The sequence below is a fragment of the Leptonotus elevatus genome, chromosome 8 (genome assembly GCF_054856555.1).
Source record: "Leptonotus elevatus isolate MCC_2025b chromosome 8, RoL_Lele_1.0, whole genome shotgun sequence".
In the NCBI taxonomy this organism is placed as follows: domain Eukaryota; kingdom Metazoa; phylum Chordata; class Actinopteri; order Syngnathiformes; family Syngnathidae; genus Leptonotus; species Leptonotus elevatus.
The window spans coordinates 4162145-4189082 of record NC_141246.1 but is presented as its reverse complement, the minus strand read 5'-3'; the positions used below and the strand labels follow the sequence as shown (position 1 = coordinate 4189082).

Below are 26938 nucleotides of genomic sequence, written 5' to 3'. Positions count from 1 at the left end.
CTGGTTTGGGGCGCAAAAATAGCAGGATTTTATTTAATTAAAAAGCATATATACAACAATAAATTAATATTAAAATAATGCATTTTAATTGTATTACTTTATTGCTTTCAACAGTAAAATGAACAGTGTTGTTCCTTCATTTTTATAATTTAAATGATAAAGTGGCTTTTTTTTATTTTCGTTTAAAATGACCATTTAAATGTTTTCGACTGTTAAATGGAATTTAAACAATTAGGTTTTATTTTTGTTTTGGTATTAAATTACTTTCCCCACAGCTGTTTAAGTTATTCTTACGCCCCATGAGCTTTTGCGTAAGTACGCATCCGACTTCCGGAATGAATCAAAACCGGTGTTTTATTTGCATGGAAACTGTTTGCGCGAGTCCTCTTTCTATGACTTTTACAGAATTGACCAATGCGGAAATCTGACGCGTAACAGTACCTACACAATAATAAAGTTGGTCGTGCATTGTTGAACGAGAATGGCCACGGTCTTTTTTTCCCTTTTAGCTAAAAGCCATCAAAACACACAACTTCCTGTTTGCCAAGAAAAATAACGCTATTTTGATGGTAAACGTTCTTAAAAACTTATTAAGCTTTGCGCAAATATCAGGCCTGGCAAAAACACAAAAAAATATGTCAGAGGGTTATTATGTGATTTCACACACACACAAAAAAAAAACAGGTTCTATGTTTCATCAACATATATGAAAATTGGAAGGCATATTAATAGGATATGGTTATGCCGCTTAATCGCAAATAGCTAATAATGATATATTCATGCTCATGGCTTGACTTATAATTATTCCAAAAAAATACTGTAATAAAGATGAATGCATAGTGAATTATCATGGGAAGATTCTTGTGCAGCTTGTGGGATGATTGGGGAGGACAGTAAGGCGAGCAGTCTAGATTGGGGGGGGGGGGGGGGGTTATGTGTTGAGCGGTCTTATCTATCAAGGTCAGGCTGCGGTGCTATTGACCCAGAGCTCTGAAATGTTTAGACTCTTCTGTCAGGAAATACATTTATTGGCTTTTCATTTGTTGTTGTAATAGTAGTTCTTTAACAAAAACAAACACGTAAAACCTGAAGAAATAAAAGGGGATTTTAAAACACAGGTTCCTTCAATAATTAATGGGCCACGGTCAACAAAAAAAGTCTCTTTGGTGCATACCTTAAACCTAACAGGAAGTCCGCCCTTAAAAAAAAAATCACTTTCAAATGTGTCCCCATTTTGGACTTTTAGAGAGGTCATATAATTTCAGTCAACTTGAACTTGAGCAACCTTGGCGAAGTCCAACTCTTACTGGAAACAAATCTGACTTACAGTCAGCATTGCAGACCAAACTGCATTTTACAGGAATCAAGTTTTTAAATACATTTTTATTACATTTTATTTAGTTGAACAAAGACATTTGAGACCTAGCATATTTACAAAAATAGAACTCACAACAAAATACAAACTGCATTCACATTAAGATCAGTGCCACAAACTGCAACAAGAAATCGGAAATGTCTTTGCCATATTAATAAATGTCCTCGTTAAGGTTCTTAGTACGAGACATGACTCATTATAGTTTGTTGAAAATAGTCAAATCGTTCACAAATGTTAAATGATTCGCCATCTTGCCATCATTCAAGGATATAGAGTGGGTATAAAAAGTCTACACACCCCTGTTCAAATGCCAGGTTTTTGTTGACATAAAAAGAGCTGTTCTAGTTTTCCTGAGTTAATTATTTATCTATTTTGCTTTCTAGCAGATGCTCAAGTGCTGATGCTGTGAAAGCTTTCTGCGGAATATGGCTAGTGCTTTAAGATTTCAAAAAAAATCAGGAAAAGCCTGCTAGAACATCTGAACTTTATTTGAGGTGAATGAGACGCACTTAACATGGCGGCAGTCGTGTGATGACTCCAATTTAGTGAGTGGTTAATTGTAAACACAACCACATTCCCATGCAGTCATACGAGGGTGTGCACACTTGTGAAACCACATTGTCTCAGTTTATTTTCATTTCCACTCTTGAAATAGTTTCATTTTTCTTTTTCAACTGAGTTGTGCATGTTATCGGTGAAATTAATGGTAATGATTTGATCACATGATCACAAAAATGGCATTTGAACTGGGGTGTGTAGACTTTTTATATCCACTGTTAAACAATTAAGTACAGATCTGGAGAAACACTGCTACGGCTCATTGTTTTGTTGCAAATAACTCGAGTTTCATCTGCGAGTTAAATATAGGATGGTTTGTGTTTTGATTTTTTGTGTCATCATATGAAGAAAATAAATACAAATCTTATCAAAATAATTTGGTATCTAAATCGATTACCTTGTTAGATTTGTGTGTGTGTTTGTTTTGATCCATTTTCGACCTTACATGCAGCGCATGAATGCTCTGCTGCAGCGTTGCTGTCCGTTGAAGATTCTCAGGATCAAATTTAGCTTTGGATGCATTTCCAAAGCATAAACTCAGATGAGCAGACGCGCAGGGGGAAAAAAAAGGAGATCATTTTTGGAAATGTAACACGACTTCAGGGTGTGCCGGGCTTGCTTTTCCACGCCGTTAACCTGCAGCCAAACAATCAAAGGGAGAGGCGACGTGATGACAACAATACAACAGGAAATGGAACTTGTCAACATAGGGAAGTTGTGCTTCCCAGCAATATATATATATATATATAAATTCCCATCAACATGACTATTAAATTTTCCATGGATGGTGTATATTTGCTGCCATCTGCTGCCTCCTTTTTGTCATTGCTCAACCTGTCTGAGTGAACTTTTTTTTTGTATGCACTCAATCACACTAACACGCACACATACAAACATGGTCGAAGCAAACCCACGCCAACCTGCATCGTAGGCAAGTGATGGTTCCACCCCGAGCGTCTGAACTGCACCAGTGACATTCCAGTCGCTTGTGTGTTGGCTGACCTTTGACCTTTTTCGGTACGTGACAGTTTCTGTTTTGTCATTTTCCCCCCACTAATTGCTTGTGTAAACTATTGTGCACACATCTTGGCAGTTCATCGAATGTGCCCTCGGATTATGTGGAAATAAAAACAGAAAAGGCCACGTGGAGCCTCAGTGAGGTTGAGTAAGTGGACCTCGACTTTCTCAGCTGAGGAAGAAGGAGGTCGTCCATATCCATGTTGCGCCACACGAGCCCTCCATGTCGTAACGACTGACGTATGCGTGTACGTGCGTTTGTATGTGTTGTAACCCATCAGTCACACGATGGAAATATCTGGAACATCCATCCATTTTTTGTACTATTTCAAAAGATTAACAGGTGGCAAATCCAGGTGCAGAAAGTAAAAACCCTGCCACAGTTTGGTGCTAGCTAGCTAGCTCCCCGGATGCTTGTTTACCTGCTAGGGAGCTAGCTAGCCTGCCACAGTTTGGCTTTAGCCCCAGGTGCTAGCTAGCTAGCTCCCCGGGTGCTTGTTTACCTGCTAGGGAGCTAGCTAGCACGAGGGGCTAAAGCCAAACTATGGCAGGGTCTTTACTTTACTTTACTACTTACTTACTTTATTACTTTCTGAACCCTCTTTTTTTTGTGTTAATGCCCAAAAGTTCTTCAAAAACCGCTGAAATAGATTTAAAAAAAAATCTAATACACCTTTCAAATGTCAGTACGTTGACGTTGCAACTAAGTATACCTACCGTCTTTGATCATCCACTGGTCCAGTTCTTCCATCTCCAGCTCCAACACCGAAGGAACGTCTTCTTCAAACATGGGCCTGGAAGCACAAAACAGCATTTCCACCACCTTGCTCGAAATGTTTACGTACTAAATTCATTAGAAATACATACAAAAGACTTGTCAAGATAACAACGTTTTCCAAATAATAAGCCCAACTGAATTGAGCTACTTTACTGCGTTAGCTCCTTTTTACAATAAATCTTCAAGTCCAGTATTTTCTTTACAAAAATATGTTCACTTATCTAAACACGGCATTCTGATTGATATTGCTGATATTGATATTTACAGCCATGTTGCCACTTCCTGCCAATTAAAAACAACACCACAGGAAACGACCAATCACAGCTCACCACAATCTGAGCCCTGAGCCACTATGTAATACTCGAGTATTGTTATATTACCCTTCTACATGTGTTTCTCCACAATATCCTTTGCTTAAAAAGTTTATCTCAATTGTACCAAATTCGTATGGTATGATTTTTTTTCTTTTACTCACTTTTTTCTCTTTTTCCTTCTCACCTCCATGAGTAAATAAAAAATGTCATGGCTACAATATTTATTTTATTTATGTGAAATGGTACGTACATTGGCACTTTCTCTGTGCTGGAGCCATCCAGATATGGATCATCCTTACTGGAATCTAAAAAAAAAAAACACAAAACAAAACATGACAGTCAACTTAAAGTATTATATTGTTGTAACAATAACCTAAATGCACTTTTCACTTTGTACCTCGAACAGCAGCCTCCATTTTAAACCTGCGTCTGAAGAAGAGGGCGAACATGATGATGACGATGATGAAGACCACCAGGGCCACCGGGATGAGGATGAAGGTGATGCTGAGACCCGCCTCGCTTTGGGGGCTCAACGTCGAGTCCAACAAATTCAGGTCGTCCGTGCTGCCTTCTGAAAAAACAAATATTACTATAACCGTTACAACTACTTTTTGTAATAATTATAAAAAATTGCTATCGTCTAAAAAATTATACAATTTAGGAAAAGGTGAAAGTAAAAACATGAATGAGATAAAATACATACAGTATCTAATACTATATAATAATAATATAAAAAAAAAAAATAGAAAAATCTCATTATAAAATAAAATGAGGCATATAAACTCATAGAATTATAAAATCAAATAATACATACACACATTAAATAGAATAAATAAGATAGCAATTAAATTTAAAAAAGGTGTCTTTGGGGCCCGTAAAAGGTGCTACTTAAATTGGAGTTATTTAATTTTTAGTGATTCAATATTTAGGATTGATGATCATAACAATGATAACATAAAAATATATGAAAATGAGTCATAAATAAAGTAAAAATTTATAATAATAATAATGAATAATGACGATATTTAGTGTTTGAAAAAAAAAAAAAAATCCAGATCAATACCAGTATGAGTATTTACTATTTGAGTGCTCACCGATAACTCTAGTACTGTTGATGTATAAAATTTCATTTAAAACAATTACAAAAAATTGTGACCAAAGACCTTTCTTTCTGATACATATGATGATTCGCTGCTGTGTCAAACTGCTGCAGTATAGCGCCAACTACTGCAGAGGAGGACTAACTCCATGTCCGATTTTTTCATTTTTAAATTTAAGTATCGGTGGCTATTTTCGGCAGCCTCCACGAATAATCAATATCTTTAAAATCACCTTTTACACAAACATTTGTACATGTTGTACCTGGACTGTCCACTCCTGATCCAACATCTTCTGTTTTATTTTCTGGTGCAGTCTCTGAAAACAACCAGAATGTATTTTTTTATTTTTTATTATCATTTTCCTACTTAACATAAATCACATAGAGTGGCACTTTTAAAGTGAGATTGTAGAATTAGAAATTGGGAACATTTCAAGATCATGAGCTTGTATGTGTTGTGGATTTGAGCTTACCAGAATCTGAGACGCCTTCCTGGGTGAGTGAGGGCTCCAATGTGGGGGAGGCGTCTGGACCGGATAATGTGGGCTCTACAAATAACAATAATAATAATAAGTTGCTTTGCAAAGTGAGACCAATAACATGTCTAATAAAAGTTTGATGGTGATTTCCATTAGTTATTTATATATATATATATATATATATATATATATATATATATATATATGAAATAAACATTTTACATACATTTTCACAAATATTATAATCTTTTTTTCCAATGATGGTAGATGTAGCGTATGTATTATGATTCATGTATGCCATAAAGTTTGACCTAATGTTTCGGTGTCCTCCACGACTTGTTCTTGGCCTTCTGTCACTTCTTCCACTATTTCACTTTCTAACTCCGTCGCCTCGTCTTGGCTTGACACTACAACGACAAAAACACTTTCATAAATCATACAGACGACAGAATTCAATTCAAGTCAAATTCAGTTTGCGCGTTTTTCCACCAACAACAATTTCCGGGGTAATTAAATAAAGGGGGCATCCGAGTACTCATCTCTCAGCAGCAGGGTCTTGCTGAGCCAGGCTGGAACTTTGAGGGGGGCGGGCTGCACTTATGGAGGACCAAAACTGCCAAAATTGAAAATAAATGTCTAAATAAATAAATAAATGACTAAAAGTGCAAATAAAAACAGATACAAAATATATATATAATTCAAAACAAACAAAAAAAAAATATATATATATAAATGGAAATAAATAAAATAAAAATACATATATGCATAAATAAATAAAAGTTGGGAAAAAACTATATAATATAAAAATAGTCGAAAATAAATACAAAAATAAATATATTAATATAATTAAATATCAATCAATAAATAAAAACGCTCTGCTCTCACATTTGTCTATTTCATGCTGCAGACGCTCTGCGAGGGACGAAGTGTTATTCAAACGAGGGGGCGGTCCTAAGCGCGTCTTGGGTTGGACTCCGCCGTTGAAAACTACCTTTCATTGGTCGAGTGAGCGGCTCGGCGAACAAGGAAGTCTCGCTGGCTTACACGGAGAGCTCCAGCAATGGATGACTACCACCCAAGACACACTTGAGACCGCCCCCCTCATTTGAATAAAATGTTTGTTATTTTTTATATCCGTTTTTATTTTCACTTTCAGTCATTTGTTTATTTATTTAGTCATTTATTCATTTTGGCAGTTTTGATCCTCCATATGCACTGACCAAGGCTGATTGGATGGTCAACTTCAGGGTGGTGTTGTTTTTACATCGGCTGGGCTCATCAAACTCATACGTTATCAAACTCATTTGAATTAATTACCGAAAACTCTTAAGACGCTGATGAAAGACAAATTCTAGATTCCCTGCGGAACTTTTACAACCAAGAACTCCTGTTACCCAGAACCCAAAGATCCCGGGGTGGTTGGTAGAAAAGCAGCTATTGACAGTAAAAAAAAAAAAAATCATAGTAGTAGTACACAGTCCCATTTTAGTCTCAATACTTCTGTCTTTCACAACTCATTCACTGCCATTGACGGCTATAGACGTCATAAATTCATTTGAACTATTTCTATTAGTTTTTTTTTTTAAAATCCACTTTTGTTAACAAGAGTATAAAAACCTAGAATTTGTTTTTTTACATTTAGAACAGATATAAAATTTGTGATTAATCGTGAGTTAACTAGTAAAGTCCTGCGATTAATTACGATCAAAAAAATTAATCACCTGACAACCCCAAACTTTTAATAATCTTTTCTTAAAAAAAAAAAATAATAATAATGGTAATATTTTTTTTCCAATTTTTAATAATCTTTTTTTTTTTTTTAAGAAAAGATTATTAAAATATGGGGCGTCAGGCGATTACCATTTTTAATCGTAATTAATCGCATGACTTCAAAATTAATCACAAATTTGATATCTGTTCTAATGCAATAAAAAAAATCTAGGTTTTCATACTCTTGTTAACAAAAGTGGGAAAAATGTTCAACTAATAGAAAAAGTCTAATTAATTTTTGACGCCTATAGCCGTCAATGGCAGTGAATGAGTTAATAAGTAGTGTGAGTACTTTTGCCACCTCTGCTATTGACGATACTGGCTCTGTATTTACATGGTGTGGAATCCATACTTTGCAGTAAGTATTGCAGTACTTTGAGTCACAACCTACCGGAACTTACCACTTCCTGCTGAACCACAAACAAATCAAAAGGTTTGCAAAAGCACAAAGTGGAGGTTTTGTTACCACGAGGAAAACTTTGTTCCAGGCTGTTCGAGGCTTTACAGTAAATCGTAAAAAAAAAAACCCGGGGAGATGATTCAGGGTGATCCTGAAGACTGGATGGAACAATTATAGTCAGTAGGTTCAGGAACAAACCAACAAAGAGTCTTCAGGGAGTCGGCATTAGACTGGAATTGTGTGTATTTGTTGAGTCCTTACCTGATCCAGTCCAGGTGCCTGTGAGGAGCCACAACAGGAGCAGGAACAGCGGAGTATTCTGGCGGTGGCCTCTCATGCTGATAGAAGAAGGCCTAGAGGCGGACATGTTTCCATCGTGTTGTGTTATGTGGTGTGTGTCACAGCATCGCAACTTCCTGACAAATCTGACTTACGTGGATGGGAGAGGAAGAAGAAGAAAGAGGTCGGACACACCCACCAAGACCAGTCACTCGGGTGTGACGCAACTTTTTTTTTTTTTGGTGTGTGCTTGTTGCCGCAAGTTTGCTTCTGCACGCTCACATTCCTGCTGCAGGCTGTCAGGTATGCATGAGCGGGAACCTGCATTGTCAACCTTTTCAATGAACTAACTGGTCGCCACGGGGGTTCACTAAACACAGGCTGTTCCTGTACCTGCGTGTTGAATGCTTAGTGTGAGAAATATCCGATTCTGGGACCTGACCCCTGGTTCATAGTGGGTATTCACAGGGCTCAATTAAATGTGCTGCATAAGCCAATGGGAAGAGTCAGGCTGCTTGTTGCTAGGCAGAATTCGCATGGCTTAAATAATTTGTGCCCCATTTTCCAATGAAAATATTCCTGTCTCTTGGTTTGAATAATAACACAATGAAAATACATAAGGCTGGCAGGAGGACTCTTGATCAAATATATTTACACTTGCGCTAGGCTAACATGGGCTACATACCAGAATTCCAGGACCCGACACCTTGTTGCTAGGCAGAATCCACAAGGCCCAAATCAGATGTCCCAATAAGCCACATTTTGTACCTACTGCTGCTTGTTGCTAGGCAAAATTCACAGGGCTCAAATCATCTGTTATTTTATTTGTTGTTATTATTATTATTATTATTATTATTACTTCTTATGGCAAGCAAATTGTTTTGAATCATCAATCAGAGAGAGATAGAGAGAGAGAAAAAGCACAATTTGCTAGAGCTGGTGGGGCTTTAATACAGATTACACTTGTTGGGTGACTTTGACAAGAAAAATTTTGATTTTATTAATTATCCTACACTTAATTATACTAAAGTGCAGTTGATATTCAAGTTTATAAATACTTTATTTTTATTAATGTAGAGGAATTAAATTGTCTCACTATTTGGTTTGCAATAGTAGGTTAGCTTTTTTCTATGGACTTGAATATCATCTGTCTTGTATTGGCTGTGTTCTCTCCAGCACCCCTGAATAGACATTACCAGGGGGGCTGAGGAGTGTGATCCCTCTGTAGTTGGAACACACCGTCCGGACCCCCTTCTTAAAAAGGAGGACCACCACCGGCTGGATCGACGGCATCCCTTGTGTCCACCAGCGGGTTCGAGGATTGCCGCCACGACAGGCACCGACCACCTTACGGCCACAGGTCCGATCGGCCGTCTCGACAATGGCGGCGCAGAACATGGTCCACTCGGACTCAATGTCCCCCACCTCCCCCGGGACAAGGGAGACGTTCTGCCGGAGGATTCTGCCAAACGTTCGCAGCAAACCCTCAATGTTTTATATACAGATATTTAGTTATTTGAATTAGTTAATATTTTAGCTGTTTATAATTATTTAATATTTGCATTAGAACTATTGCATATAGCTTATAATTACTGTTGTAGAGCTTTGTTGTCTAATTTTTTTTTATTGACAATACAAGTCGAAACAAACATATTAAGGTAATATAAAATATTGAATAAATACGGAAAAATATAAATATTAAACGTTTGTATTATTGTACGGGTTCCTTTTTCTTAAAAATACTGAACCAAGAAATACATTTATTTACAATTCAGTAGTTTGTTTTTAGTTAATTTAAGTCGCATACAAGCACAGGAAAATTGCCCTCACTTTTGTTTCACCCGAACCCATTTTTCCAACGGAACTTCATCGTTTCCGTTTCCGGCCCAGCTGTCAACAAACCAACCACGAGTTTCCAGTTCAGCAAAGCTAATGGTAAGACGGAGCCAATATTTGCGTTTACAACCAAACAAATCGATCACAATTTCAGTGCCGAATACATATTTAACACGTCACTGCCTTTCACGTAATATGAATGTATTTTTCTTCAGCCGAAGACGCAGAAAAAGGGGAAAGCCCCGGAGAAGGTTGTGCATCCGTACAGCCGGAAAGCAGCTTACATGGCCCGGGAGGAAATACGACTCAAAAAGAAAGAACGGTCTGTTTACGAGTTTTCGTTTTGTGTGACACGTGTTTTTCACACACATTTTAACTGCATTGTGACATTACTGTTGCAGTAGCTTATTTTATTGATACACTACATCGCGTTTCTTCTTGTCGCCGTACTGTCGTAAAAACGAGGACCCTCTGCATTGTGCTGTTTTGTTTATGCAGACAAAAAGTGGGAAAAGCTGCACGTCTGAACAATATAGGTAAGTTATTTTTTATTCCTTTAAATCGGTGTTTTGAATTTTAAATGCGTTTCCCATACACAGGTGAGAAGCTGCTATGGTTTCAGAGCCAATTGGATTTAGAAAAGACCACGTACACCATGAAGGATGCCTATGACATCATTGAAAGGTGGGCGAGCATCTTAAAATGATCCTCTGTGTAATTTAATTTTCTACACGAGAATGACACTGTTTGTGCGCCGTGAAAAATTCAGTGTGCAATGTGCCGGCTGCTCCTAGTGCACGCGCCCCGTCCACCAGGGGGCAGTATAATACACACCACACGACGACTATTGTACCGAAGCTGCAGTATTTTGTACTATTTTGTCCATCTACGTGTGTTTCCTTTAGTGATTTGACACAGCAGCACCAATGCTAGTCTCATTTCTAGAATGCTTAAAATTGTTCACTCTGACAAACCGCTGCTTGTTGTCCAAATTTTTGCTAGCAAAAAAAAAAAAAAAGAAGACATTGACTTGTGTGTGTGTGCTGTAGGTACCTGCAGCGGTTCGACGGCGAGCTGGAGCAGATCGAGCTGGTGAACGGCATCAAGGGGCGTAAGGGGCGTCTCCACAGCGCCAGGGAGGACTTCATCAAGCAGACCATCGAGCGCGAGCGGGCGCTGTACCACGGCGCCGGGTTCGGTCTGTGCTTGTAAATATACTGTATATCCACACACGTTTGTATTCATAGATGTTGACGTAAATGCGCTTTATCTTCGCAGAGATCCCCGACTTTCTCAGCACCAAAAATCTAAAAACATTCAGGTGAACGAATCACTCAAAAACGATTAGCGATGAATTGATCTCGAAGAACTTAACGGAGTGGGTTAAACTTGTTCTATTGATCCACGAACAGGCCAATAAAAAGTCCTGCTTCGATTAAGACGATGGATGTAAACATTGACTTGCGTTGCTAAAGCAATGTTTCTTTACTGCAGGGAATGGACGGGAGATCTGAAGAAACTTCCCAACATTAAACTCACGAATGTTTCTAAAAATAGCGTGGGAGGAGTCAAGGACAAAGAAGAGCAGAAGGACAACAAAGAAGAAGAAGAAGAGTTGGACAGTGATGATGATGATGATGATAACGCCGAGGAGTTGGATGAAAACATTTTGCTTTCCGACTCCAACTAAGAAACTCTTTTCTTTCATGAGTCTGATCAAAGACTTTTTAAGCACAAACAAGTCGGACCATTTTCTCCACATTCTCTACAGCCGGTTTATTGCACACACAAGTTTTGCGGCGAAGCTAAATGACTTTTTATCCAATCGGAAAGGGGAAAAAGTGGCATCGTTATAGTTTTTGTGGCGTCTCTGGTAGAAAAGTGAACACATTGTAAACAAAGTGACTAACATGTTGTTTGTGGATGGATGGCGCCATGGAGAAAAATCTGACCTTTGAAATCGCCCCCTCCCCCAAATAATCATGTCTTTAAGATACAAATTACTTACTGGGGAGACCTGATTGTCCAAATGGGAAAAACGGTCAGAAAATAAACTTGCTGAACCAAATGAAATGTATTTTTATTTAAGTCATTACAGGAGCATGTCGATAAATTAGAATATGGTTGAAAATGTCATTTATTTCAGTGAAACTGGCTTAGAATCATTATACAAAGGAAAACGTCAGGCCAATTCCTACCTAATTTCTATCATAAAAAAATATCTTCATTGTGTCTAATTTCCCTATATAGTAAAGTTTGTACTTTAACTAATTTTAATGCAATTAACATAAAAACTCTATGAGTTTATATTATATTATAATATTTCTTGATTTGAACTACCAAACATGAACATTTTCACGATATTCTCATTTATTGAGATGCACCTGCATTTGTTGTTGACCAGGTAAGTCGTCAAATAATCGTAGATTTTAGGAGTAATTAACTCAGTAATTCACTGCCATTGACGGTTATAGACGTCAACAATTAATTTGAACTATTTCTATTGGTTTAACTATTTTTTCCATTTTTGTTAACATGAGTATGAAATCCTAGAATTTTTTTAATTGTACATTTAGAAAAGATATAAAATTTGTGATTAATCATGAGTTAGTGAAGTCATGCGATTAATTGCGATTAAAAAATGTAATCGCCTGACTCACGATTAATCACAAATTTTTGTATCTGTTCTAAATGTACAGTAATTTTTTTTCTGGTATTTCATACTCTTGTTAACAAAAGTGGAAAAAATGTTAAACTAATAGAGATAGTTCAAATTAATTTTTGACGTCTATAGCCGTCAATGGCAGTGAATGAGTTAAGATGGTTTTCAAAATGTAGAAACTATGCGACATCTCCTGGCCAAACAGACTAAAATGAAAATAATAAAAAGAACACAGAATGATGAATTTACACTTATTGTCCAAATTTGACATAAAAATGTCACTCAAGGGCCACATTACATTTTTGAAACAAGCAGATGAGCCAGGACATTTGTAGATAAGGTAAAAAAAAAAAAAAGTTTGAATGTGGACATAAAGTATGTAAGCTGCTTTCAACAATAAAATAATACACATTTTTTTAATTTCATTTAAAGACTGGAGTGAGCTGCATGTGGCCCACGGGCCGTACTTTGCCCACCCCTGACTCAAATGAATATATTGAGGGTATTTAGTGCAGTTTGACAAAGTGCATAAAGGGAATGTAAGAGTCGAAAGTATAACATACAGTCATTACTCAGCATTCGCGAGCCTTTCTGGAGCTGAGACCTCAACCTCACTCTTCGCGGTCGGCCGCCTTGCTCGCCCGCTTGCTTACCTGAGAGACACAAACACACCTGAAGTGAATTATTTAAGGTTCACGGCAATAATCACTACGATGGCAACAGTCATTTGCTGAAACCTGAAATCTTTCTTTTTTGACAGTATCTCGCAAGAGTACCAGAGTTGTTATGAATTCGGATTTGCCGCCATCTGGTGGTCAACAGCGGAACTACGTCCACAGATGAGGAAAAAAAATGGAAAGATGCTTACTATACTGACTTTTGTGAGATACTGTACAATCCAGCTCGCCGCAAAACATTGGCACCTTCAAACCGGATTGTGCCTGGGCGCCACCGCCGCCTCGGCGTCCGGGGGCACGGTCCCCGCGGGGCCCTCCACGGCCGCCTGCCGCGTCCCGTTGGCGAGCGGGTTCTTGCCGGGGCAGTTCTGCACGGTGATGATGCGGTTGAAGGCTTTGAGGCGGCGCCACAGCTGCAGGTACACCTTGCACTGGATGTACATGAAGACGAGGCCGCCCGTGAAGCCGATGGCCACCACGATCAGTTTGGTCCAGAAGGGCCACTCCAGCACACCTGAGGGGGGTGAGACGGTGCAGTAGAGTTATTCGGCCTGCGGGGGGCGCCGTTGCCACTCACGGGAGGTGGTCATGATGCGGTGCCGTGCTTACCCTGGGGGGTATAGTACTTCAGGAGAGAAATCCGCCATAATTCCTCTGCAATCAACAATGTTAATTTCTCTCTTTTTATTTTTTTTTGGGGGGGGGCACAAATGACTTCTACGGACTCACTGCTACTTGTGTTAGCATGTATCATGGCCACGCCTCCTGCATCCTTTTGCATGGAGATGGCAAGAGGCCGTGATACATATCGTGTCATGTTTAGTGACGATCACGTAATTGTCCAGGAGCAAAATAACTCGCGCTCCTATTCTTGCTAAAGTGTTTAGATATGAATTAATTTCTATGGGATGACGGTGACATTTGTTGCATCTACAGCTGAGCACACCAGGAGGAAAAAAAAAATATATATTTTTTTTTACATTTTAATGCAATGTTACAAGAAAAAAAGTCATTTTTTTCTATGCATTTTCAAAGAATAAGGATATTCTGAGAATATATATTATTATTTTTTTTTTAGAGAGAGAGAGCTCTGTATTGTACATTCGGTAATCTTACCAATTCGCCATCATCCTTGCTCTCTCTTTTTTTATTTTTTTATTTATTGAGAATATATATTCTGACAAACAAAGGGCTGTAATCTTATGAAAGGGGGGAAATTCAAATTCTGTCAAATTCTGTCAAATTCAAAAAAAGGCATGTTTTGTGTAAAATAAGATTTATTCTTGTAACATTTGGACTCACACACTCACCGGCCACGTCATTAGTTCCACCGACATTTCCGAGCCCTAGCCGGCAGAATAATAAATATATCGTTACGCTTTTTGTCCGTCTTAACCAAAACATCATCTTAATATTGATTCGGGTATGCAGGTGTACCTAATTGAGTGTCCGGGGAGGGGACTGTGGTTTTTTGTTTTTTTATATCAGATAGTTTGATGTCCAACAAGTGGGGGCACGCACAGAACAACCATGTGGACCTCTGAAGGGCAATGAAATGATTGTTTACAATAATTAAAATGATGTTGCCCGATTTGAACCCTTACATGCTGTTCATTTTCCATGCACGCGTATGTTCCAGGTCCAATTTGAGAAAATCCTCATGATAATTGCGTCAATCAAATTGTTCATTCTTAGTGGTTTTTTTGGTCTACATTTGAGAAGAAAGTACATTTGAACTTAACTCATTCACTGCCATTGACAGCTATACACGTCCAAAAATTATTTTAACGATTTGTAGTAGTTTAACATTTTTTTCCATTTTTGTTAACAAGAGTATGAAAACCTAGATTTTTTTTTTGTACATTTAGAACAGTTATAACATTTGTGATTAATCGTGAGTTAACTAGTGAAGTCATGCGATTAAAAAATGTAATCGCCTGATGCTCCTAATTTTTAATAACCCTTTCTTAAAAAAATCAGAATTTTTAATAATGTTTTTTTTAAGAAAAAAATATTGGCTTCTACTTTTCAAGAAGATCCTTGAATACACCTTTAAACTTGAAGTATTTGTACGCATATGTTGTTTTTGCTAGCGTGTTATTTAGGCTAGTGTGCTAGCTCATACTATCGTTAAGTCTCATGTAGGGCTGTGCAATTAATCAAAATTTCAATTATTACACTCCGTAATTACAAAGTCAGCATAATTGCAACAACAACAAAAAGATTATTAATACAAATTTTGAGTTATTTAAATTAGTTTCATCCAAAAGGAACTTGCATAATTAAAAGTTATAATAATTACTAATATTAATAATGATAGTGTTTCAAATAATTGTATTTGTCTTCATATTATTTACATTTAAACATTTTCTTGTTTTGTACCAAAAAATAATTGATTTAAATTCTTACCAAAAATAACCGCGATTAATATTTTCTTCATAACCGAGCAGCCCTCGTCTCATGTGAATGTGGTTTGTGTTGAATAATAATAATAACTACTGAATTCAGTTCTTTATGTAACATGGGTTCATGATTTTGCGTACATGCTAGATGCACGGTGTTGATGCTTTATAATCTTCTCCATTCTCAAACACTTTGCCATCGTGATTTTCTATTGCCGTCACATTTGACCTAAAACATTATGTAAGGGTTTGTTACTTACAACCCAACGAGATCCAAATGTTGTTGAGGACGTGGACGGCGTAGTGACAACGCAAATTGGGAGCACTGACCGTTCTTGCCCAGCTTGATCTCTTCGGCGGTTCTCTTGATCAGGATGTAGACGGACCACAGCATGCAAACTATGGCTACGAGGTGGAACAACACGGAGCAGTAGATCTTCCTCCTCTCGCTCTTGGACATGTGCAACTTCTCCCACTGGCGAGGAAATATTAGCAACATTTCATCTCGTGAGCGTGTATTACTATTAACTCATTCACTGCCATTGACGGCTATAAACGTCAAAAATTCATTTGAACTATTTCTATTAGTTTAACATTTTTTTGTTATTTTTGTGTGAAAACCTCATTTTTTTTATTGTACATTTAGAACAGATATAAAATGTGTGATTTATCGTGAGTTAACTAGTGAAGTCATGCGATTAATTCCGATTACAAATTGTAATCGCCTGACGCCCCAAATTTTTAATAATATTTTCTTTCCTTTTTAAAAAAATTAATTTCCTGCCGTTGACGGCTATAAACGTAAAAAAATTAATAATATTTCTATTAGTTTAACATTTGTTTCCACTTTTGTTAACAAGAATATGAAAACCTAGAATTTTTTATTGTACATTTAGAACAGATATACAATTTGTGATTAATCGCGAGTTAACTAGTGAAGTCATGCGATTAATTACAATTTAAAAAATATAAAAAAATTCCCATAATCAGGCGATTCATTTTTTAAATTGTAATTAATCACATGACTTCAATAATTAACTCACGATTAATCACACATTTTTATATCTGTTCTAAATGTACAATGTCATACTCGTGGAAAAAGTGTCAAACAAAACAAAATAAAAATAGTTCAAATTAATTTTTGACGTCTATAGCCGTCAATGGCAGTGAATGAGTTAAAAAAACGCTCTAATATTGTATTTCATCAAAACAGATTCCACGTCATGATTTAACGCTGCAATTCAGTACATTGGGTGCGTTGCTGTACCTTGCGCAGAGGTTTGAGTTCGGTCTCCATGATGAAATCGAACTTGCAGAGCTCGCAGCAGCGCGTGTCCGATGACTTGATCCACTGGTAGAGACACGCGTGGTGCACAAAGCTCAGGCTGCCCGTGCAGTGACACGGCATGATCAGCGGGCACTCCTCGTCGCCCTCGCAGTGGCAGATCCTGCACACAAACGCACGCATATTGTCAGAAAGCTCACGTCTTTTGCCCCTTTCACACACATGGTTTTTGGAGCTGCAGAAAATTGGTGCCAGGGACGTATGAATACCCCAAAATGAAAGAATGATAGTACATTTGATCTATTTTGTTGCTTATTCTCATAAACTATTTTGTAATGAGAAACTATGTTATGTCTTTGACAAAATGGTTTCAATTTAATTGCACAATAGTTGATCTCATTTTAAACATGAACTCTTTTATAATGGGATAATATTCAAAAATATTTGTAGAGTAATGATGTATTATTTTTCTTATTTATCCAGTAATTTAATAAAATTAAATGAACTCTTTTAGAAGAACAAGAATAATAAAAAAAAAAAATCTTAATCAGACATATTTTTCTTGTTTTCCCAGTTTCCATCCATCCATCCATTTGACAAGGATCTTATAATTTAAAAAATATAATTAACTCTTTTCCAATGAGAGATTTTTTTTGTTTTAGTGTAAAAAAAAAAACTTTATTTTTTCATTTCAATTAAACTAACTTTTTTCATAAAAAAACAACCTTGAATAGATTTTTACAATTTGGTAATATGAAAATTTGTCTCATTTAAAAAAATTAATTACCTAACTCAAAAAAGACGTTAGCATTTTTCAATTATTTACAACATGCATCTTATAAAATATCTCTGGACAGTTTTTTGTTTTGTTTTTTGAAGGGGGTTGGAGGGGGCGGCACACCCTGGTATATGCTAATAAGCAGCAGTTCACCCCGCCCTCCTTACTGCTGGGCCAATGATGAGTACTGCTTTCATCACCATAATGACTGGGGGCGGAGCTAATCATTTGCAAGGGGTTTTTTTATGAGGAAAAGGAGCTCAACGTGTAGTGTGGGGGAAAAAACAACACAGAGTAAAGACAATAAAAGCATTTTTAAATCAAAATTCCTCATTGAAACGCTGTTAACGATTGTTGTGTGGCATGTGTGCCTTTAAGGGGCACGGCCTAAGTAAGTGACATCCAGAATGGAGTCTGCATGCGTCTGCGAGAGATTTTGGCCTACTGTGGCTCCCTGCGAGTGTTTTTCATTTGGGATTTGTGTGTTTGACTTTCTGGTCAATAAACATCTGAAAATGTAGTTGACTGTTACGAAAATTGCACCATTTTGCCGGTGTGAAAGGGGGCCATGTGGATTTAGAACCAAAACCGCACAGAACCAGCCAAGTATAAAACGCTTCCGTGATTGTTGTGTTGTCCTGTTTGCAGCGCTCGACAGGCCGCGTGTCGCCGCACGCCTCGACTGACCTGCACACTTCCATCTCGGAGTCATCAGAGCAGATGAGAGGCGGGGCGCCGTTGGCGCCGCAGCGCTTCTGAGGCGTGGGTACGGCCATGTCCCCGTGCCCCGCCCCCTTCTCCTGATACTTTTTAGTGATCAGCTCCTCCTCGCCGTCCTCCGACGAGCTGTTGGCCGGACTGGGTTCCTTGTCCATACTGGGCAAGCTTTCCCTCAGCGAGCTGTGGCCGCTGCTACCGCCGCCGCTACCGCCGCCGCTACCGCCGCTACCGCCGCCGCGTCGGTTTTTCACTCCGTCGTCCACCACCAGGGGTCGGTCCTCCTTCCCCTCGTCGGAGCCCACCGACTGCAACTCCATCACCTCCGTCACATCCTCGCCGCTTTTGCTCCGACTGCGCTGCCGGGCCCGCCTGGACTTCTCCTCAGTCCAGCTGCGATTCACCGGCTTCTCATCCTCCGAGGTGGAGTCCAGGCAGCGGAAGCGCGACGGAGGCTCCCGGCGTGCCCGTGAGCGCGTCTCGCTGCAGTCCGGGTCTTTGGCCTCCACGCAGTCCAATGGGCCGAAGCTGTTCCTTTTGCGGCGATGGCGGCGCTTCACCTGCTTTTTGGGGGCCGGGGCCGAGGGCATCTTCATGGAAGCGAGGCTCTTGTTGTCGCTGGGGGTGGGCAATTTGGACACATCCTCCTCAACACGGGTCAGCTGGACAACACTGAACACGCGCACAGACACACACACACACACAAGATGGATGCTGAGATGAGATGTTATCAATGAGGTGACAAAGTTCAAATTTGATGTAAAACATTTAAAATGCACTTTTTTAATCATGCTGATTTTTTTAAATTTACAATTACTGTAATAAACAGTATTCTGTAATTCGATCAAATAAATTTTCATTTTAAAAATTGAATACACTTGTATGATGAGAAAAAACAAGGCTGTCACATTTGATTAGATAAAGATTCAATTTGTTGAGTAATATTGCTATTTTTTCCATTTTTAAGAAGAAAAAGATCTAATGATTTATACATGTGAGTTAGCAAATTCAAATTAAATTAAATTAATTCATCCATAATGATAAAATCTAAAAACAAACAATAAACTACACTTCAAAAAATGTTTGACTATTTCCCTCATTGTATAAAATAAATTAACTATTTACAATAAGAAAAAAATAGATCATTACTAATACTTCTATTTATTCATTAAATAACTCAATGAGGAACCAAATCTATTTTTTCCCAATTATTAGATTGCTTTTAATAATTTTTTTCCCCCATTTTTAAAATGAAATTAACTCTTACGAGGAAAAAAATGGTTGTCATGTGTTGATTTCTTTTCTTTCTTTCTTTTTTTAATCATTTGTTACTTTGACGATGATTTTTGACGTTTTTTTTTAATGCAAATATATTTTTCTTTTCTCTTTTTTATATACAAATATCTAATTACAAATTAGAACTTTTATTTTGTAAATTGACAATGATTTAAACCAAAAAAAATCTCATTTTGTTAATCAAATGAACTTGGATTTTTTTTCATTTTTTTTTATTATGTAACAAATTAATTGATTGTTATACATTACATTATATAATACAATATAAATCATTAAAAAAAATAAAAATAAAATCTGCAATGTATATTGAAGGAGGTTTTAGCTGAATCCTGGCGACAGCTTCAATATCATATACAATAATCGAGCATTTCCAGGACGTATACACAATATTTGAGACGTGGGAGGGAGATGGAGATGACATAAGCACAATGGAGGCGACACATATGAGAGGCCGTCAGGGACAAAATTCAGGATTACTTCTTGCACACACTCGTGAAATACTCTTATAGACACGACTGAAACACTTTCTACCCCATGTTTTTTTGGGGGGAAAAACATTACTCCATAATATTGTACTTCACAAAGACAGTAATAATGATCTCATGGAATTTATGAAACTGCTTGCACATCATGAATTTATTGCTGCTGTCCAGTGATTAATAGTGCTCCTTCTGGTGTGGCCGCCTTGGCCAGCAGGAGGCAGTATAAAACTGTACAAAACTAAAAAGACAAACGAAGAAGAATAGATTTTTTTACAACTCCTCTGAGTGAGCAGTAAAAAACTAGGATATATGTATGTATATTTTTTTATTGTCAAAAATCCACTGTTTGTCTTCAAATACCAAAAAAATAAAAAAATAAAATGCTAACATTAGCATCTCAATAGCGTTTTGCATTGAGGTTAGCAATAAGCTAAACAGATGAGCGTTTCACTCGTGTATGAGAGAATTTCAATAACGCGTGAAATAGGTAACCCTGAACGACTTGAGTATTTCTTTGCGGCCCCTCATTGACAAAAGGACACGCAGACACACGCACACACACAAATTCACGGCCACACAGCTGAGCCCGTCATGAGAAGTTTTTTTAAAAAGTTTTTTTAGCCTTTCCTGCTGGGATTGTTAGCAAGCATATCTTAAAAAGACTACCTGCAAATATCCTGAGCAGACGGCGTGACGGATGTCTTGGAGACGCTGGTTTGTCCCGCCGTCGAGTTGCTCGCCTGGAAGCGATCACGTGATGCAATGCGGTCACTTTTTAAAGTCACTTCAGTTTCAATGCTGTGATCAAACGTTGTTTTTTTCGATAAGACAAACACTCCGGGAGGTCAAAACCCCTGCGCGGTTACCTTGGAGATGTTGCTGGATCGACTGCCTGAGCGACCGGGGGTCTTGGCCTGGGGGCCCTGAAGCGTAAAGAGTGAAGAGGGGAAGGCAGGAAATCGTTACGGCGGAATGATGCTTTTAGTCAAAGTGGCACGTGAGCAACCCTGCGCCACCTCCATTCTTCCAATCATGACAACATTTCAAATAACAATCAATATGAGGAGCACGGGCGCCAAATATTATATCGAGATGGTAAGCAGACTACAGTCGTACAAAAAAACCAATACAAATAAACAGATTAATAACGTAATGAAATAGAATGTAAAGCATTCAACAGTGTGTGCATCCTGATTTAACTCATTCACTGCCATTGACGGCTATAGACGTCAACAATTATTTTGAGCTATTTCTATTAGTTTAACATTTTGTTAACCATGTATGAAAACCTAGAATTGTTTTTATTGTACATTTAGAACAGATATAAAATTTATGATTAATGGTGAGTCAACTAGTAAACTCAATTAAAAAATATTTTCTTTTTTTTTCTTATTCATTCACTGCCATTGACAGCTATAAACGTCAACAATTTATTTTAACTATTTCTATTTAACATTTTTTTCCACTGTTGTTAACAAGAGTATGAAAACCTAAAATAAAAAATTGTACATTTAGAACAGATATAAAATTTGTGATTAATTATGAGTCAACTAGTGAAGTAATGCGATTAATTACGATTGAAAATTTGAATTTAACATTTTAAAAATCTTTTCTTTAAAATTGTGTCAAGCGAATTTTTTTTTAATTATAATCAATCGCACATTTTTATATCTGTTCTAAATGTACAATAAAAAAAAATCTAGGTTTTCATACTCTTGTTAACAAGAGTAGAAAAAAATGTTAAACTAATAGAAATAGTTAAAATTAACAAATTATTAATTAATAAAAATTGTTTAAATTAATTTTTGACGTCTATAGTCGTCAATGGCAGTGAATGAGTTAATACCGCAAACCACTTCAGTGTGTTGCTCCTTCTGGTGCGCCTGCATTGGCCACCAGGAGGCCGCACTGCCACTCTATAATAATACGGTCATGCCAATAAAAACGAAGAATAGACTTTTACTATAACTACCGGTACTCAACAAATTGCTGTAATATTAGACAATAATGGTAGAGGATAAAGAATATATGACAGAGACTTGTTATCTTATATTTCTACATATGTTATTGCACCGTTTGTGGGTTGTTATTTTTCCTCGCTTTAAGAATCAAATTAGCTATTAAAATAAAGAAATTAAAAAAAGAATAATTATAAAGAAAAAACTGTACCTTATTTTATTTCTATTTGTTTTAATTCAAATAAATCTGAATAGATGTATTCTGTAGCTTGACAATGATTATTGGTCTTTAAAAAAAACAACTTTAGAATGAGAAATTAATATATTTGACAATTTATTAGCATTTAAAAAAATATTTTTGGTAAATAGGTAAAAATTATTCTCATTTTTAAAATGAACTGAACTCATCTGACGAGGAATGAATTTGTTTCACTTTTAATTCAATTTATTTTCTGTTGGCCTTTTTCTTCTTTTATTTTTGTTGATTAGGGACAGATAAGTTTTTCTTCTTCCTGTCCCCTTTAATTTATTTTTCTTTTAAAGAATGAAATACAAATTTTGTAATTGAATTGAATTGAATATTTTTTTATTATTTTTTATTTTATTCAATATATGGAGAATTAACAAAGTCGATTGACAGGTTGCTAGGACACTTTGGAAAGCATAATACAGCATATCGCCTTTCAAATGAAAATAAGCTTTTTCAGAGGTATGAATGAGTTTGAAACACCTCGAGGTGTTAACTAAACCCACACGCACACACAAAAATTGTGAGTACGCGCCGGTGCAATTGAACAGAACAGAATCGACACCCACGCCGACAGACAAGAGCGCCTCATCTAAGCTGATCAAGGGATTTGCTGCTAGCCTGATTTGCTATTAGCGGCTCTGTGCTTGCGTGTACAAAGCGCGCACATGTCATCATCTTGAGTCCGGAAATGTTATTAAAAAACAATAATTGTTGTTGGTTTTTATGGTTCCCGTTGCTTAAGTTAAAATTCATGTCATCTGGCTTGGTCAAAAGCTAAAAACTAGTGGAAACTTTAGCGTTAGCGGTTCGCTTTTAGCTCATTTATTGCTGCACACTCATTGGGCTGAGTCGACAGCGTTAGCAAAGGAATTCTGCCACTCAAACAAAATTGAAAAATAATATTTTATGCAATAATAAATGCCTCAATCTGTCTGCGGTTTAATAATAATAATTGTTAAAAAATAATTGTTTTATTCTAAAAATATAAAATGATACATACAGTATTTAAAAAATATATTTTTACAAATCTAAAAATGCATTTTTGCAAATAGAAGAAAAAAATGAAACAATATTTTGTTAAATTTTTGTTACAAAAAAAAGAAATTCAGTAAATATGGAAAGTCTATAGTTCAACCTAAAAAATATATATTTTTTTAAATTTAGAGAGCAAAGTCAAAATAAACAGCGATAACGTGGTTGCATAAGTGTGCACACCCTCTTATCACTAAGGTTGGGGCTGTCACATCACATTCAAAGTCGACACATCTGCCTCCATTTAAAATGCCTATGATTAACCCCGAATAAATTTGAGCTGTAAGTTTTTCATTTCATTTTTTTAAACATTGTTTTACAGGTTCTAAGTTACAGTAATGGTAGTAAAAACATTTTTTTGGATGATTTATCCAGGTCTCTTTTTAATATCACAAAACATTTGCATTTGAACAGGGTGTGTAGACTTTTGATATCTGCTGGCCATTGTTTATTTATTATTTTAATTAAAAAATGTCTTCTCTCCCTTAAATGCCTACATCCTATAGACACCCAGTACTATTTATAAATTTGAGTAAAAAAAGTATATATATTTTTTTAATCCTTCTGTCAGCGACCGAAAGTGACAACATCCACATATTGTTTGCTTGCGCTCGTCAGTACGATCTTGCTTTTTTCCAAATGTGTTGCAATAGTGATGAAACGAGCAATTAGCCACACAGCAACGGCCTACCTGCCCCTGTGCCGACTCCCTCTTGGCTGCGATGCAGGTTGAAGACAGCGGAGTGGAACATGTGCATGCTAACTTGTGTTGGGTGTGGCGGAGGGATTAAGTGGCGTGGCGTGACAGCTATACTGAATATATTTAGGTTTATTGTATTAGGGATTCACCAAGTATGTGTCGTCTTAATGCCGTTACATCTTGCAATTGTGATGAAAATGTGCTCTGTTTTAACCAATGTCTTTTTTTACAGTAAGGCTGAACAACATATCGTATAAGATATGAACATTCAAGATAATAATATAGCAAAAATGATCAATAGACTTATCCTGCTAATGAAAACTAAGGAAAATACTAAAACTAAAATGTAAACATTTTCAATAATGGAATAAAATGAAAACAAATAAGCATTTTGAAGAAGAAAAAAAAGAAGGTATTTGCACTACAAAAAAAGTATATATATATATATATATATATATATATATATATATATATATAAATAAATTGAGATTTTTTTTTATTTCTTAGGTTTGTATTTGTACGACTGTCTCTTAGGGTTTGGGTTAAAACTGCACATTGCACATCCTTTTGCATTATTATACTATACTTTTATTTTTCACAAAAAAAACGTTTTAGTTTTTAACCATTACAGTGTCTCCCAGGCTCCGTATAAGAAAAACAAAAACTAGTTTACGAGAAGATTCGTCTTTGGCACGCCACGTCATGATTTTACTTGACTAATGTTCTCGTCACTGCCAATAAAAGCGTGAACTCTTTCCTATTGCATCATTTTAATCGAGAATTTTGTCCATGTCGTTCAGCACTAATTTACAAAATGCCTGATACTACCCAGGTGGCCAAGGCGAGTAGCAGCATAACGCCCATTCAATTGATACCAAGTGGGACAAAAACTGCTTAACTCGTTTGCTACCCAAAAAATATAAATACGTCCTATTTTAAATGTTTAAGTGTCCCAAAGACGTATTTAGACGTTCTTTATTTTATTTATTTTTAAGTTAGAGCATACAGAAGGCTTTGATGCAGCCTCTCAACTGCAGAGAGCGGTTGAAGAAATTGTAGCTATTACAAAAACGGCCAGCAGGTGGCAGCAGAGCAAAAGAGATCAACCAGGGCCATGTTAAAAAAAGCTCATTCACCCACAGTAACTAAATTCTATTGCTGCAAAACGGAAACAGATACATATACTTTTTTTCCTGATAAAAGAAAAGACTCTAATCTTTCTTTTGGTAGGTTCCATGTTTTTATAGCAATAGAACGTGGGCCTTGCAAAATCCGTCAAAATACAGTAAAACAGCCGGGAGTGAAGGGGGTTGCTTTGGTAAAAATGGCTGGGAGTGAATGAGTTCATTCTTTCTATTTATTGATGTCATTACTGTATTATTTTCAGTAAATTTTCATAATAAATTTTTGGGGGGGGGAGGCTGAAACGGATTAATGGCATTTCCATTCATTTCAATGGGGAAAAATGATTTGTGATCCAAGTGATTTGATACAAGTGGAAAAAACAACAACAACATATTTTGTTCAACGAGTCGAATACATCCCTAAAGTGTGCAGGTTCACATTTGTGGCGGGCAGAATGTTTCATCTGGATCTAATGATGCCGTGCATGTGTGTTAAATGTTCAGTAGGTCCGAATGTTACACAAAACTAACGATACGGCAATCAGCCAACTCTTCAGCAGAGTTCACATCTCAGTTCGCGTCTAAATCTGGCTTTCCCCTTCTCGCGCTCTCGGAAAACGCACACGTTGGCGTGAGTGTGTGTGACGTAACCCTGCGATGTGACAAGCCCAACCGTGCCGTGTCACACCGTCTTAAAAAAAGAATAAAAAGCCCGCAAAGAGCGATAAAAGCTTGCTTATTCCACATGTTTCTATTCCATTTGAACCAAATATGAGCAATTTTGACAAATCTGTACAGTCTTAGCAGTTTAAATCAAATTTTCCCCCCCATCGAACACACACACACAAGCACACTGAGGTATTTGTATGTTGGCATGTGCCTTTAAGGGGCGTAACCAAGCGAGTGACGTCAGGACCTCTGATTTCAACTCTGGTTGGGTGTTTAGCAGTTCAGTCTTAGCCTCTTCTCCTTGCTCCTTGCGAGTGTTCTCATTTTGTATTTGTGTACTTGACTGCTTGTCCTGTTTAATAAGTGGCGGAAAATGTGTCGGCAACAGTAGCTCTCCTTGCCCACATGAAAGGGCATTATAGGGCCTTAACTGCATTTTTTTTTTTTTACCTCTTCATTCGAGCCACTGGGCAGTGGGTGCAGTTTACGAAACTCGCTTCTACTGAAGTTTTTGATGAAAAAAAGAAAGAAAGAGCAGTCACTTAGTTTATTTTTTAATTAAAAAAACTACTGTAATTTATTTTAATAATAAAAATATTTTAAATTTATTTATAAACTTTTATTTTACTATGAACCAAATATTTAAATCAAACCAAATATAAAATATATATATATATTGTTTCAAAGCACATTTGTATTTTTTTTTTTTTATTGTTTTGTTAATGGCAAAAATAATAACTTTGGCAATTATGCAATTAGCATAGTTATATTGTTTGTCTTGAAGATGTTTTGCATAAGTACTTACAATATATTAATAAACTTTCAGAGGAATAAGAATTAATATTTAAAGTAATTATATTTGAACTCATTCACTGCCATTGATGGCTATAGACGTCAAAAATTAATTTGAACAATTAGTTTTTGTTAACAAGAGTATGAAAACCTAGAAGAAAATTATTGTACATTTAGAACAGATATAAAAATTTTGATTAATCGTGAGT

General features: G+C 36.8%; 3 protein-coding genes across 4 annotated transcripts in view; 1 reads left to right on the top strand and 2 right to left on the bottom strand.

Moving 5' to 3' along the window:
- Positions 1 to 1363: 1363 nt before the first annotated feature.
- On the bottom strand, positions 1364 to 11523 carry tmem154 (transmembrane protein 154). The gene is made up of 8 exons (XM_086081941.1): positions 8052 to 11523; positions 5932 to 6027; positions 5615 to 5689; positions 5405 to 5458; positions 4440 to 4613; positions 4293 to 4347; positions 3668 to 3744; positions 1364 to 2569 (listed from the first exon to the last, which is right to left on the bottom strand). The coding sequence occupies exons 1-8, from the start codon at positions 8155 to 8157 to the stop codon at positions 2565 to 2567; spliced, it is 642 nt and encodes a 213-aa protein (XP_085938067.1). The 5' UTR covers positions 8158 to 11523; the 3' UTR covers positions 1364 to 2564.
- On the top strand, positions 9860 to 11988 carry tma16 (translation machinery associated 16 homolog). The gene is made up of 7 exons (XM_086081942.1): positions 9860 to 10004; positions 10121 to 10227; positions 10404 to 10441; positions 10505 to 10589; positions 10955 to 11103; positions 11184 to 11226; positions 11400 to 11988. Exons 1-7 carry the CDS (start codon positions 10002 to 10004, stop codon positions 11593 to 11595), a joined length of 621 nt encoding a protein of 206 aa, XP_085938068.1. The 5' UTR covers positions 9860 to 10001; the 3' UTR covers positions 11596 to 11988.
- marchf1 (membrane-associated ring finger (C3HC4) 1) overlaps positions 11667 to 26938 on the bottom strand; it is a 16192-nt gene continuing 920 nt past the window's right edge. Inside the window, exons 2-9 of one of the 2 annotated variants that reach the window (XM_086081937.1) lie at positions 21071 to 21127; positions 20871 to 20944; positions 18397 to 19098; positions 16914 to 17094; positions 15977 to 16121; positions 13854 to 13898; positions 13491 to 13758; positions 11667 to 13220 (exon numbers count right to left, since the gene is read on the bottom strand). In XM_086081937.1, the coding sequence (XP_085938063.1) occupies positions 13493 to 13758; positions 13854 to 13898; positions 15977 to 16121; positions 16914 to 17094; positions 18397 to 19098; positions 20871 to 20944; positions 21071 to 21127 (1470 nt within the window). In that variant the 3' untranslated portion in view covers positions 11667 to 13220; positions 13491 to 13492. The other variant, XM_086081938.1, reaches the window with a different exon arrangement.

What these genes read in the sequence shown, in the direction of transcription:
- tmem154 (XM_086081941.1), bottom strand. Translation starts at nt 8,157, where the DNA reads ATGTCCGCCTCTAGGCCTTCTTCTATCAGCATGAGAGGCCACCGCCAG. An exon ending in AGGCACCTGGACTGGATCAG is followed by an intron (nt 6,028 to 8,051) that starts GTAAGGACTCAA and finishes TTGTCGTTGTAG; the next exon opens with TGTCAAGCCAAGACGAGGCG. An exon ending in ATCAGGAGTGGACAGTCCAG is followed by an intron (nt 4,614 to 5,404) that starts GTACAACATGTA and finishes TTGTTTTTTCAG; the next exon opens with AAGGCAGCACGGACGACCTG.
- tma16 (XM_086081942.1), top strand. An exon ending in TGCACGTCTGAACAATATAG is followed by an intron (nt 10,442 to 10,504) that starts GTAAGTTATTTT and finishes TCCCATACACAG; the next exon opens with GTGAGAAGCTGCTATGGTTT. An exon ending in GCCTATGACATCATTGAAAG is followed by an intron (nt 10,590 to 10,954) that starts GTGGGCGAGCAT and finishes TGTGTGCTGTAG; the next exon opens with GTACCTGCAGCGGTTCGACG.